Source organism: Porcisia hertigi, chromosome 23 (genome assembly GCF_017918235.1).
Source record: "Porcisia hertigi strain C119 chromosome 23, whole genome shotgun sequence".
Classification (NCBI taxonomy): domain Eukaryota; phylum Euglenozoa; class Kinetoplastea; order Trypanosomatida; family Trypanosomatidae; genus Porcisia; species Porcisia hertigi.
Genome location: NC_090582.1, coordinates 485,445 through 498,052, shown reverse-complemented (window position 1 = coordinate 498,052; position 12,608 = coordinate 485,445). Strand labels below are relative to the sequence as shown.

At 52.5% G+C, this 12,608-nt stretch overlaps 3 protein-coding genes across 3 annotated transcripts; all 3 read left to right on the top strand.

Annotated features, from left to right (window-relative positions):
- Positions 1–76: 76 nt before the first annotated feature.
- On the top strand, positions 77–1,927 carry JKF63_04892 (uncharacterized protein; the record flags this gene model as incomplete). The annotated part of the gene is made up of 1 exon (XM_067900863.1): positions 77–1,927. One exon carries the CDS (start codon positions 77–79, stop codon positions 1,925–1,927), a length of 1,851 nt encoding a protein of 616 aa, XP_067757063.1.
- Positions 1,928–4,417: 2,490 nt separating this feature from the next.
- On the top strand, positions 4,418–8,605 carry JKF63_04891 (uncharacterized protein; the record flags this gene model as incomplete). The annotated part of the gene is made up of 1 exon (XM_067900862.1): positions 4,418–8,605. One exon carries the CDS (start codon positions 4,418–4,420, stop codon positions 8,603–8,605), a length of 4,188 nt encoding a protein of 1,395 aa, XP_067757062.1.
- Positions 8,606–9,882: 1,277 nt separating this feature from the next.
- Positions 9,883–11,214, top strand: JKF63_04890 (uncharacterized protein; the record flags this gene model as incomplete). Its single annotated transcript, XM_067900861.1, has 1 exon — positions 9,883–11,214. The coding sequence occupies one exon, from the start codon at positions 9,883–9,885 to the stop codon at positions 11,212–11,214; it is 1,332 nt and encodes a 443-aa protein (XP_067757061.1).
- Between the last annotated feature and the right edge of the window lie 1,394 nt (positions 11,215–12,608).

Genomic DNA, 12,608 nt, shown 5'->3' with positions numbered 1-12,608 from the left:
ACAGGAAAAAATAGCCTTCTCATCTCCTCTTTTGTTTTCCACGTTCATTGCACTTAGGCGAAAGATCCGAATTCTGATGTCTGTATCAAACCTTTCCAGTACCGCAGCCTTAGATGCTGCAAACGAACTACTGGATATGATGGACGTTAGGGGGAGAAATATTTCAGCCTCTCCCGCTGAAAGTGTGATTTCATCCGCTTCACAATGTCGGGACTCATCGGGCGTAGCTTCCCCACTGACAGCCGCTGCAGAGAGGGCGAGCCCACCAGGAGAATTAATAGCGAAAGGCCCTACAGGGCCCATAGAAAATTTCCATACTAGCAGAGAAACGGTTTGCAACAACTTTGACGCTCTGCGAAGAGAAATGAACACACAGGAAAGGATAATCGTCGCACTACAGCGTGACAACGAGGGACTCCTGAGGGAGAAGAAGGAGATTGCTAGTCAATACAAGCAATTAGAAAGTAAATTCGAGCACCTAGAGGCAAAGCATAGCTTGCTTCTCAGTGCACAACAAGACTTTGCGACGAGATCAAACTTACATACAGCCAATGACTCTGCGAAGATTACGAAGCTTCAGGCACAAGTCGAAGAGCTTCAATCCGTATTGGAGATGGAAAAAAGACGGTGTTCTCTATTGCTGCAAGAGAGAAGCGAAATGGGGCAGTCTAGGAGTGGTACTCGTACTCCTGTTGACATCACTGAAATCGCTGATGTGGCTGTTGTAAGAGAGCAACGAAGCAGCGGCGGAGATACGGAGGCAGAGCTGCGCGATTTTCAGCGTATTCATAGCATTAACAAAAGCACGATTGATGCGTTGCACTCCGAGGTTGCCCGCTTAGAGTCCGAGAGGAGCGTGTTATATAGCCGTGAGAAAAACTTACTGGCCGAGGTGGACAGCCTGCGAACGCAAGTGCGGGATTTAGAGTCCACACTCCAGCAGAGCAAAGGGAGTATCAGCGAACTTATCAGCACCTGCCAGGCAAGCAGTGTCAACATGGAGCGCTTGAGGAAACAGGAGCGTCGAATTCATCTCTTAGAAGCCGCCTCACGGGAGAAGGACGAGTTTGCCAGAAAAGCGATGGAACAACTGCGTGCGGAGACGAAAGAAGTGTGCGAGCGCTATAAAAAAACAATCGTGGAGTTGCAACAGCGTTTGGAAGTCCCAAAGGATGATCCTGAGCTGCGAAGGCGCATCAGCATTCTCGAAAGGGAGAATCTTGAACTTCGCCGTACCATCGGAAATGCCACTGTCTCATCAGTGGCAGAAAAAGCTGAGCCAGCGAAGAAGGGCACCCTGAATCTTAGCCACCAGACAGGCACGACTGACGACCTCGAGAAACCGGACGAGAAGGACACCAAGACACCTGCTCCTCACAACCTTGAGGTTGCACGCTTGCAATCAGTAGTGGAGCAACTCCGCACGGAGGTCTTCGAGTACAAGGAGCGCAGCACCACGCTTCAGAGTAAACTCGACAGCATCCGCGCCGAATGGGGTGATAGAGTGGCTGAGATAAAAGCCAGTTTTTCTCATCAGGTACAGGCCCTGCGCGCTGCTCATAACGAGGAGCTGAGTCGCCTCGAGGCCGCTCATCAATCACAGCTACTGGAGCTCACCAAGTTTCACAAATCAGATGACGGAGCGAACTTGGCTTCCAGGCTTTCTCAAATTGTCGACGAAAAGGGGTACGATGCTTCTTTGGTCGCCATCGGAGAGAGGCTCTGCTATTTGGAGAGGCGATATTCTCAAAAGGAGGAAGAAAAGATGCATGAGCTTCTGGAAATGAAGCGTGTAGCTGAACTGGAGAAGAGGATCCAGAGGGAGAAGACTGATTTGCTGCTCGAACAGAAAAATACACAAATCAAGCGCTTTCAGATACAGCTAGACGAGTTGCTGGCAGCTTTATCTGTTCTACAAGCTACCTAGTGATGCATTGTGGAGTTAATCCTGTTTTTTTTTGACACTGTTTAGATTCATTTCTTTTTTCCCGTTTGCGACTCTTTGTAGGGGTACTACGTGATGCAAGAGCACTGAAGAGAGAATGAGTCTGCTTTCTGGCAGAAAGCATAGAATGAGGCTGTGCAGAGGCCTCGCGCTTTTTTTTTAGTCAGTCGAAACTCAAACCACTCGACCTTGCTCAGAACGGTTTTTCTGCCTCTCATTTCTTGGGTTGAGTCTATTGCAGAGCACTGGTAGTGGACGAGCTTTTCTTCCCGTCTCTCCTGAAATATCCCTTGCATTGACCACGCTCGCCTCTTCCTGTTTTTTCCCTCCCGTTTTCATTACCGAATTCATATTTTTGTTTTTTTCCCTTCTGGGATTTCACCACCTCATTGCCTTTAGAGATGTAGTCCTTTTTACATGATGCTTTTCTTGTCTCTAGCAACACTGACTTTTGTTGATGGGGGTGCGCGAAGATCGATTCTTTTGATCCCTACATTCGCCGGCTCAGAAAACAGTGGAGCCAAAGAAGTTGCTGAATCGTCTCAGGATGTATGAGTGCCGTTTCCGTCAGGTGGGAAACATCCAGAAAGATTGCCGCAAATTCAAGCGGCGTGACATCAGCGAGATGGGAAACTGGACGGAGGCGCTCGTCACCGCGCTTTGACTCTGCTTACCGACTGCTGCTGAAGGGGGGCTCTCGGCCGTCTCCCTCTTCGCGGTCCTACCATCGTCCCCTTGGGAGCTTTCATCACTTGGACTGGCCATACTTCATGCCGCCCACGCTGACAGCGAGGAACAATCAACGGCACCCCGGCAGGTGATGAGGACCTTCACCGGTTAGAGCCGATGAAGCTTCAACGAGTTTTTGCGACGTTCAAACTCGCACGTGCCTAGTCAATGGCGAGTGAAGAAGTGCGCTATCGAGTTTCTGGGCTACCAGCACGTCGCACAGGCATGTGGCATCAATGAACAGTGGGGGAGTACTTCTTCTCGGAACTGTACAGTAATACAGGTACGTCCCAAAACGTGAACAGGAATCACGTGCCCGGGGTGAGGCCCGGCGTCCAGTGATCAGTAAAGAACCGATAGGCTTTGGATGCCTCCTTTCGCATTTGCGGTGCCCATTGTACTCAGTGTGAATGCATCGGTGGTGGTTAAGATGCATCAGTGGCATTTCTATTAAGTTTAAACGGCCGCGACTTACCTCAGGAACACCAGGCGACATCTCCCGCTGTGGAGTTTGTTGGTCACAGGCACAACTGCCAGCCCAGGTGGTATTACTGTATCCTTCGATGTTCTTGTGGAGTCGCGATAGACCGAGGACCGGTTCCATGCTGTTCCTTTGTGAACGCGAGCAGGAATTCGGGTGAACCATGGACCCCAATTCTCGCGCCGCCTGCGGAGGCGATCCTTACCAGGAGTAGGTCTGAGGTGGGGCAAGGTGTGCTCTCAGGCTCGAGGAATCTAGTGATGGACACTACACAACCTCCGTTATATTTACTGCTAGCTCACACCTTTTTTTCGCAAACGCAATGGTGGCCAATCACTGCTCTTCAGCATTCCTTCTTCAAATTACCGCTAATGGCACGGAAGGGATGGCCCGCTTCAGCATGGAGTCGGGGTCTCCACTACCCCACTCTGTGGTGAGGCCGCGTCGCCCCTTTCTCCCAGCCAACGCCAAACCCCTTCTTATGGTGGCAGGCTCGCGCGCCCACGACGGAAGGTGTGTGTGTGTGTGTGTGTGGAGCTGAACTGCTGTGGTGTATGGGGTGAGATGCACGCCCTCATGAAGAAATTCATGCTCACATGTGGATTCCTTTTTTATTCGATCGGGAGCGCGAACGATGAACGCTTTTGTTTTACAGGAAAGCGAAGAATTCAAGCCTGTTTTTTTTGTTACTGGTTCTGTGCATCTCTTACTCTTGTCTTCATTTTGTTTCTTGCGCAAGACCCCCCAGGGAGCATTTTCCCAGAAACATCCACATCTCTTCATGATGTGCGCCATTCTAAAACTTACTGTTTCACTGCCTCGCTTCCTCGTTTCACATCTTCCACCTTTGTGATGCAAGCGACTCTCTGAAAGAGAGAAGTAAAGTAAATATGAGGACCCTATGGTGTGTTGTAGCGCGATGTTGTGGGCTACTGTCACACAAGTGTGTTTATCTTATGGGTGCAGACACCCCTGGGTCATCTTCACAGGGAACAGAGGCTATCGCTGAAAATTACCCCCCCCCCTCCCCCAACTCTCTTTTTTCACTTCTTTTGCCATCAGCTGTATGGTCGGTGGCCTGAGGCCTCTGTGTCCACTGATAAGAGTCGTTTTTTAGTCTACCTTCCCTCCTCCTCCCTCTACCCCCTCTACCCCCTCCCCCCCTTCCCGCACCTCGAGGAAAAACGAATGGAAAACAAATATATTACTTTTGCGAGTAGGGAATCAGATAGTGTATGCGAAGGAAAGAAGCGAACGCCGTCATGGCTGGAATTACGGTGAACACAGCAATGAAGCAGATTAACGTTGAAGCGGCGTCGAAGGAGCAGCTCGTCGATTTCATTCGTCGCATGCATCCTTTGCTGCAGCGTGAGCAGGAGCGAGCGCGCGAGTTGGAGTCGCAGGTTAGTGGCCTTCAAGCTTTCATCTACGAAAAGAACGCCGAGATTCGTGAGCTCCGCCAACAGAGCGAGCGGCTAGCAGAGAAGTCCGCCAGCGATGAGGAAACCATCAGCACATTAATCAAGCAGATGGAGGACATGTGCTCTGGGCTAGCGCCTTCGCCCAGCGTACTAGCAATCAATGGTACCGCTGTAGTTCCGCTCAAAAGAAGGGCTGAACATGGAAAAGGAAAGTCGCACCCCTCTGCGGATACGGCAACTGGCGAGTACGCGCCTGAGACGCACCACTCGCTTGACAAGATTGGAAACAGCGACGTGGGCCATCAACCCTCTTGCGCACCCTCGCTTCACAAAGAAGGTATGGATAGTGCGTTGGACCAATCGAGGTCTCAGAGTGCATCGCCAATGGGCAACAAGATGGAGGAGATACTTGCCTTGAAAAACAAGGTGCAGGAGCTGATGGAGGTGAATGCCTTCTACTCTGCCATTGTATCTCAGCACGACCAGGAGGAAAAGGTGCGCATGAGTCAGGTGCTAGCACGTTGCAGTGGACACCCTGACTATGACGTAGCGGACTTTCGCCAGGAGGTGGAACGGTTACAACTACGCATCTCTAACATGTGCAACCAGAGCGAAAAACTCCAGCGAACCATCAAGGCGGTAGAGGCTGAGAAGGCAACACTGAGGGAGGAGAACGAGGTTCTTCGGAGGGAGTCCGTCCTCCTGGAGGCAGAGATGGTGGAGGTCGCTCGCGAATACGCACGAGCGAGGAAGTCGCTGGTAGCGGTGGCAGCGACATCCGTTCGGCCCTCTGCTTCGCTGGACCAGGCGCTCGCGCTCGGGGAAGAGGTGCCGCAAGTACGCGCCGCCTCTGAGCATCCACAGGGCCTTTTAGGAGATCTGCTGACAGTTCCAACACCGAGCGTTGATGCCTACGTGCAGCAGTCTGATCGCTCTGCTTCCCATCCCTCGCCTGGCACCGCGTCCCGTGTGTCGCCACTTGCGGGAGACGAACGGCAGAGAATGAATGGGCTTGTACCCCATTCCGCACAAACAGTCGCGACTATGAAAACAGCGCAGTCGCACTCGCGCTTTGCTTTCCGATCGCTTCGGCCGATGCGCGTGCGAAACCCCGATGCGCACGAGAGGGAGCTCCTAGACCGAATTCGTTTATACGAAGAGCAGTTTGCCCAGATGGAGGCGTTTGAGTCGGATCGGCAACGCAGTTTCGATGACATGGAGCGAAACCGAGCCGAGCTCTTTGTTTCAATGAACAATCACATCGAAAAGCAACGAAAAGAGATCCACAGACTGCGCAAGCTGTACGAGGAGACATCACCCAAGTCCTCTATGACGGCGCGCCCATCACGCAACTATTCCGTTACGTCCTCAAGAAACCGAGAAGAGGAGGCTGAGGGGGGCAGCTCGCGTCACTGCGTGTCAGGATCCCCTGTAGAGCACTGCCTCACGGCAGTGCCGACAAGTTCGCAGTCGCTGCGCATCGTGGATTCTGTGGACGGCTTAGACGGTGGGGATGACACTGCTCCAGCGTGGACTCTTGAGGGAGAGAATGCCGTTTCACATGATCGTCATCGACAGCAGATTGGCTCTGCGTTTCCATCGGTCACTTTCGGCCCTCTCGATGAGCTTATGTGGCGTGAAGAGTACAAACGCTCGCATATCTGTATTGAGGCTGTCGAGGAGGAGCTGCAACTCTTTCTTGACATGCACACTTCCACGGTCCGGCTCTCTGCCAGCGAGCTGAAAGCGCGCGAGTCTGAGCTACTTCGCAAGACTGCTGGCTCGGTAAGCGATGTGGACGCTTTGCAGACGCGCGTTGTCGAACTCGCAGCTCAGCTGGGGGGCTCAGTAGAGGCAGAAAACGTGTTTGTATGTAACGTGAAGGAGTCGGGGGCCAGGGCAACGACTGGTGTTTCCGACACGAACTCAACGGAGATGAATGTGCTACATATTGCTTCATCTCTGTGGGAGGACAAAGCGTTACTCATGGTGTTTATGGCACTGGAGGCATACACGACTGTTCTGGAGTATCACGCACAGTTTATCGAGAGCTTGCGCGTGAGCAACTCCAGCGTCGAGAAAGTGACACTAGCAGAAGACTGCTGCATCGATGCTGATATTGCACGGGATTTGGAGGAGGTACGGGTGGTGCTTGGCGCAGTTCGGTGTCCGCTGCAGTCGCAGCTGTTCTTGACTCAAGAAGCAGCGCCTCATCTTTGTGCCGAGTCATCTGGGCAGAAGAGAGTGGATGAGCGCCTCGCAGCTAGTCAAGCCGACACAAACTCCCGTGAGGCCGAGGTACAGGGCGCCAGCATCGCTGACCATACTGTCCCGTACCGGCTCTCACCGCAGACTGTTTCCCCATTTACACAAGCGCCGATCGCATCTCTTTCAGCTCACACGAACAGTGCAAACAGTAAGGAAGGGATTCTACACGGAGTGGTCGACGATGTGAAACATATGGAGGTCATGTTTGCCTCACCTGAAATGGTCTTGCATGAGCAGACTTCAGAGCGAAGTGTGCGGAGCACCCTTCGCGGCACAACGTGCGAGGCACAGGAAGAGAGGAGTGATGGGGACAGCGGGTTGGTAGTCGCATCATTTCAAAAGGTCGATGCGCAGACGGTCGGAGTGGTCATTGAAGCCCCGGGTGACGAAGCAGTTCCACTGTCTCTGAGCACAGAAGAGGCTGTCACAGATGCAACATTCCACCAAGACTCTCTTGATAGGCCGCGTTGCCACGGCTCTACTGCAACAAGCTGCAAGGGCGGAGCGGGCAGTGTTTACTCAAGGAGTTCTTCGTCATTGTCTGGGAAGGGCAGTCCTGGGACTCTTCTCGAGGGCCACTCCACATCGGCAAAAGTGAAGGCGGAAGCGGAGCGGGAGACTATTTCGAGCACTGGTCTGAACTCCTTAGCAGCAAAGCCGCTCCCAGCTCAATCGTCATTTGCGGGGAGTGCAGATCTTAAACAAAGCGATTCTACGGCAGAGGACTCGGGCGCCGGCGATGCTGGGGATGAGAGCTCGGTCGCGTCCTATGAGAGTACGCTGAAATCCGCCTCACAGTTGGTCATCACCGAGGGCGAAGAGGCACAGTTTCTCGAACAGCTGAATAGAGAGATGGCGGGGGGTGAGCTAGAAAAGGTAGCAGGGCTGAGGGATGCTGAAGATGGGACGGCTGCTTCACCAGACGACCTTGTTGTCGACCATGTCAGCGGAGAGGATCGAGACCCGCGATGCAGCGAACATCAGCGTTCAGAAACCGGCGCCACTCCAGCGGAGGTCCCCTCCGTGGAGAATGTGTCGCTGTTCTCTTCTCGCAGTGGCGCACGGCGACAAAAAGGTATAGGTGATGGCTCTCAAGACGAGGATTTGGACTTTGCCGTCCTCCAAGACAAACTGGACGAATCTACGACTCCGCCGATGGAGTCGCCTGACAGACGGTCTGGCAAATCTGGTGTAGCCTCTTCACCGGCGCCGCTCAGCAACGATGTGTCAGTGCAGCGGCCTTCAACATCCCGCACAAGCACTTCGTTATCCTTGTCTTCAACTCCGAGTGCTGCTAGATCGCCCTCGGGAGACAGCGGCCACTTTGACCGTGTTGCTGCGTGTGATCACACCGTACCGAAGCACCCTGTTCCTGTCGTAGGAGGAGCACCGCCGTCCCTTCCACCGACCTCTTTGGATGAACTTTTCGGGCCCTCTGGAGATGTCGCTTATTCATCCTCAGTGCACAGGAGTGACGGCCCGCCATTCGGCGTTTCACCCACACCGAGACCCTTACCTTCTTTCTCCGATCCTTACACCACGCTCAACGTATCCGATGTTGGCGCTGTGATGGGGTTGGCCACGTCCCCAAATGCTCTCTTCGAGCCTCGCCCGCAACAAGTATCATTGCCTCCGTACATCTCGTCGTCTCCCCCTGGAGGACAGCATTTGCAGCCCTCAAGCGACCCCAAGAACGTTTATTCTCACGACTCTTCCTCCCCTGACGATGACTTCGAGGCTGATTTTGATCCTTTTGCGTAAAGTGAGCGTGCGTCTCCAAGAAGCGGGGAAGACGCGACGTTGAGTGTATCACATCAGTGACCCGCCTTCCACCATGATGGTGATGGCGCGTGCGTGGGCGATTGTGGTGGTGGCGAATATTTACCCTTTGGAGTGTTTTTTTTTTCCACTGCTCTAATTGCTCTAGTTGCTCCCCCTGACGTGTGCCCCTCGCTCTCTTCTCGTGGCGCTGAGCACCTCAAAGCTGGTGCCCCCCTCCCCACACAGCCACCGGCTTGGGTTCTTTCTCCTGTGTGTATTTATCTGCCCTCTGTATCGTAGGTAAAAAACGAGGGAGAGAGGAGTGAAGAGTCGAAATTGGAAAGAAGAACAGGTGGTGGTGGTGGTGGTGAGGGAATGCTGCTGCCCCTTGCGAAGATGCTCGCATGTTGCAGGCTCTTAAGTTGCGGAACACGTACTGCCGACGTCGATGAGCTTTTTTCATTTTTCCATGCGCTTGGCTCTATCGTTTGTCGCATGTTACTGGTTGTTTTATTTGAAAAAAAATCTCGCGTTTCTGCCGTTGAAGTCCTGTTTTTGTTTCGTGACGCACCTGTATTTCTTCCGTTCACCCCGTCCATCCCTCTTCAACTGAACAAACAAATCGTTTATCGCTTGCTGAGACACTTTTTCTTATATATATATATATATATATATATTGCCCTGCTTTCTTATTTGATGCTGTAACCCCGGTTAAAGGGAGCTTGCGGCGTAAAATCCTTTGTTGAGAAATTCCTTGTTGAGCGCGACCTCTCCGTTGTGGATTAACGGGTGGTGGTGGTTGGGGAACACACGCACACGCACACACACACACACACACACACGCATACCTAAGCCACGTATGTTTCCCTTTCTCTCCTCACATTCTATCTGATACAATTTTCCGAGAAGATTCGGGAGGGGGGGAAAGGCGCGTCTTTTGGCGCTGTGTATTTTCAACCGGTGCACATGCACGCAGCAGCAGGCGGCAGCGCCTTCGCACTGCCGACCACTCTTTCTCTAACCAAGCGGCACCTACCACACGTGACGCGCGCGTTTTGTTGTACTTTCATTCTTCTGCCATTATGTTCTGTGGTGTTCATCTCTTCAGCGGCATAGTCTCCTATCCGCTTGGCAGCGTCACAGCTAACACACACACGTATATACACGTACGCGCACAAAACTCCCCTACCTCGTAGATCGGCATGCATCTTAATCATTAGACGCAACCAAAGGGATTAACGAAGGACTATCACATAGACCGTGTACCCCAACGGAGCATGCCAGTCAAATCTGCAGCTCTCAGTGGCCGTAAGGAGCTACTTCAGTGGCTGAACGGATTGTGCAATGCAGAATATCCTGCGGTGGAGTCGCTCCGTGATGGGGCCGCGTATTGCACTATTGTCGAGGCAGCAGTGAATCGCATAGCCCAAAATTGCGCAGCAACGCAGTCGTCCGAGGCTCCTGCTTCAAAGAGCCGTGCAGACCAGGCGCGCAGGTACTTGGAAAAGTTGGACTGGTCTGCCACGCCTGCTGTCTGCGAGAACGCTGACCCCTCATTTGATTCTGTCTCTTTACGTGAAGTGTGCTTTCACAACATGAGACTGCTACAGAGCATACTGCAGGAGTGCGTGCCCACTGAGCATCGTAATACGGTGGACACAAAGCGGCTTGCCTCCGGGAAACTGCAGGACCACGTGGTGTTGATGCGGTGGCTTTTCTCGTTCATGTCAAAGATTCTGGCACAGTACTCGAAAAAAGCGCTGGAGAAGAAAGCAGGAGTTGTGGCCGGCAGCGTAGAGGGTGTCAAACTGAACCGCACAGCGCGGCTGCGCAGTCGCCAGGCTCTCGGGAGTGCTCGTCAAGAAGCTCGGGGGTCAGCCCACCCGCGCGACAGCACGATCGATCTCATGGGTGGGGAAAGTAGTGGTACCCCTCGCCTCCTGCATGCAGACAGGAGTCCGTCTCGAACATCTCTGCGAGAAAATGCACGCCGCGATCGCGTTGCTTCGGCGCGGAACAGTAATTCGCCATTTCGTACACTTGTCAGGTCCAACAGCGGCCCCACGCCAGCGCATGCCTCGCCCAGAGGTGGCTTGCCCGAGACGGATATCGTGACGAGCCCACCCTTGCACCGTCCAACACCGGAAACTGATCTATCGAAAGGTCAGGTGTCTGCGTCTGCCAAGGAGGGTCTTCATGAAAGGACCGTTCATGCACACTACACGCGCGGCACCATGGCTGTTCCTGATTTTTTCTGCACTACTCTGGTGAGCTTGCGAAGTGAAGTGGAGGAGCTCGAGAAGCAGGTCCTTTATGCGCAAGAGTGCCATAATTATTACCTCACCCACCGGACAAGTGAGGAGGAGGCCGACCGTGTTCTCAGTCTTGCGGCAGCCAAGTACGGTCAGGATACGAGGCTTTGCCACAGGGGTCGCGAAACACTCTCTCTGGAGGAGCTAGGGGAGCAGCTGGAGGAGCGAGATCGTTTGGCACAGCAGTACGCAGCCGTTGACGCTGTTGTGACGCGAGCGCTTCAATCAGCCAGGATCGATAGCAAACAAATGTCTGCGCTTCTTCGTGACCTCTTGGAGCTGATTCATCCCACTTGAGAGCAACGGAAGGTGGAGAGGAAGCATCCTGCTTTGTTGTCAGACCTCCCCCTTTTTTCCCCGTGAGGTGTACGCGCGTATGATAGATCATCATGCACTTCGCTACGTTCTGCTACCTTTCTCTAAAACAGCCCTCCTCCCCGTTTTCCTTTGACATACACGTGCTTCGTCGCGTTAACGCATTTCTTATTCGTTCCTTGTGGCGTGGGAGTTGATGTTGGATTGATGATCCCAGCGCTTATGTTGTGCTCCCCCCAAAAAAAAACAAAACAGAACTCCGCACTTTTGGACGAAATAGATCTGCCTTGAAAACCATATACGAGGATGTACGTCGCTCGCAACAAAGAACGTACTTTGTCCCCCTGAGTACATCGTTTATGTCTGAGGGCACAAAGCGAAGGTGAAAGCCATGTTGCAGTGCATTCATCATCGCGTTTCCCGTTTCAGGTCGGCGACACACGCAGCCTTTTTTTTTGGCGTGGGAGGAAAACTAAAACAGAATGGCGGCCAAGACCCATCGGGGGCTGGAAAGTGTTACTCAATCCTCCTCTTCGAAGGAAAATGGAGGGGGGAGGGGGCAACACTCATGTGTGCTCTCCTGCCATGCAAATTCGATCCATTTACGCTTACATGTTTTCTCCACGAGCTCTTCTGTACTCTCCTCATTGGTATTTCCCTTTGTAATCTCTTCGAAGAAGAACGCCATCCACTGCTCACCGACTCTTTTCCAAACATACGAACCGAACGAGCTAAGCCGACACCTCCCCAACACAAGAACAGCAGGAAATACGCACCGATACTTGTCTTTCAACGCCATCGTACCGATCACGAACTGTTGACTTCCCCTTCTTGCTCCACCTTCCTCTCATGGTCTCGAGCTACTTTGTTTCTTTGGGCAGAACAAGAGCTGCGCGAAATGATTTAGCACACACTTAGTTATCTTCACTGAGACTGTGCGTATATATATTGGTATGCATATATATATATATATATATTTGCTTTTGTCGCCTTCTCGTTGGGCTGCTTCCCATTTTGATGTACACACGATAAGCGCTCCACACACCCAGGCATCCCCCTTTGGTGTTTTATCGGGTCCACAGTACGTTTTTTTTTGTTTGTTGTTATTCGAGGACAACCCATTGCATATCTCCTGCAGAAAAGTTTCACCACTTCACAGTGGCAGATTGAATGCGGCTTGCACATCCACCCTGAGTCGTTGGACAAAATGGCTCTTTACTCTTTTTTTTTTTACGCCGTGTCTCACCTGGTGCGCCGCTTCAACGGGACTCGCTGTTGAACAAGGAGGTTGCTGCCCACTCCCACCCCTCCCTTCCCGCCAAAGGGGAAACACACACACACAAACAATATATATATATATATATTGTTTATATTAT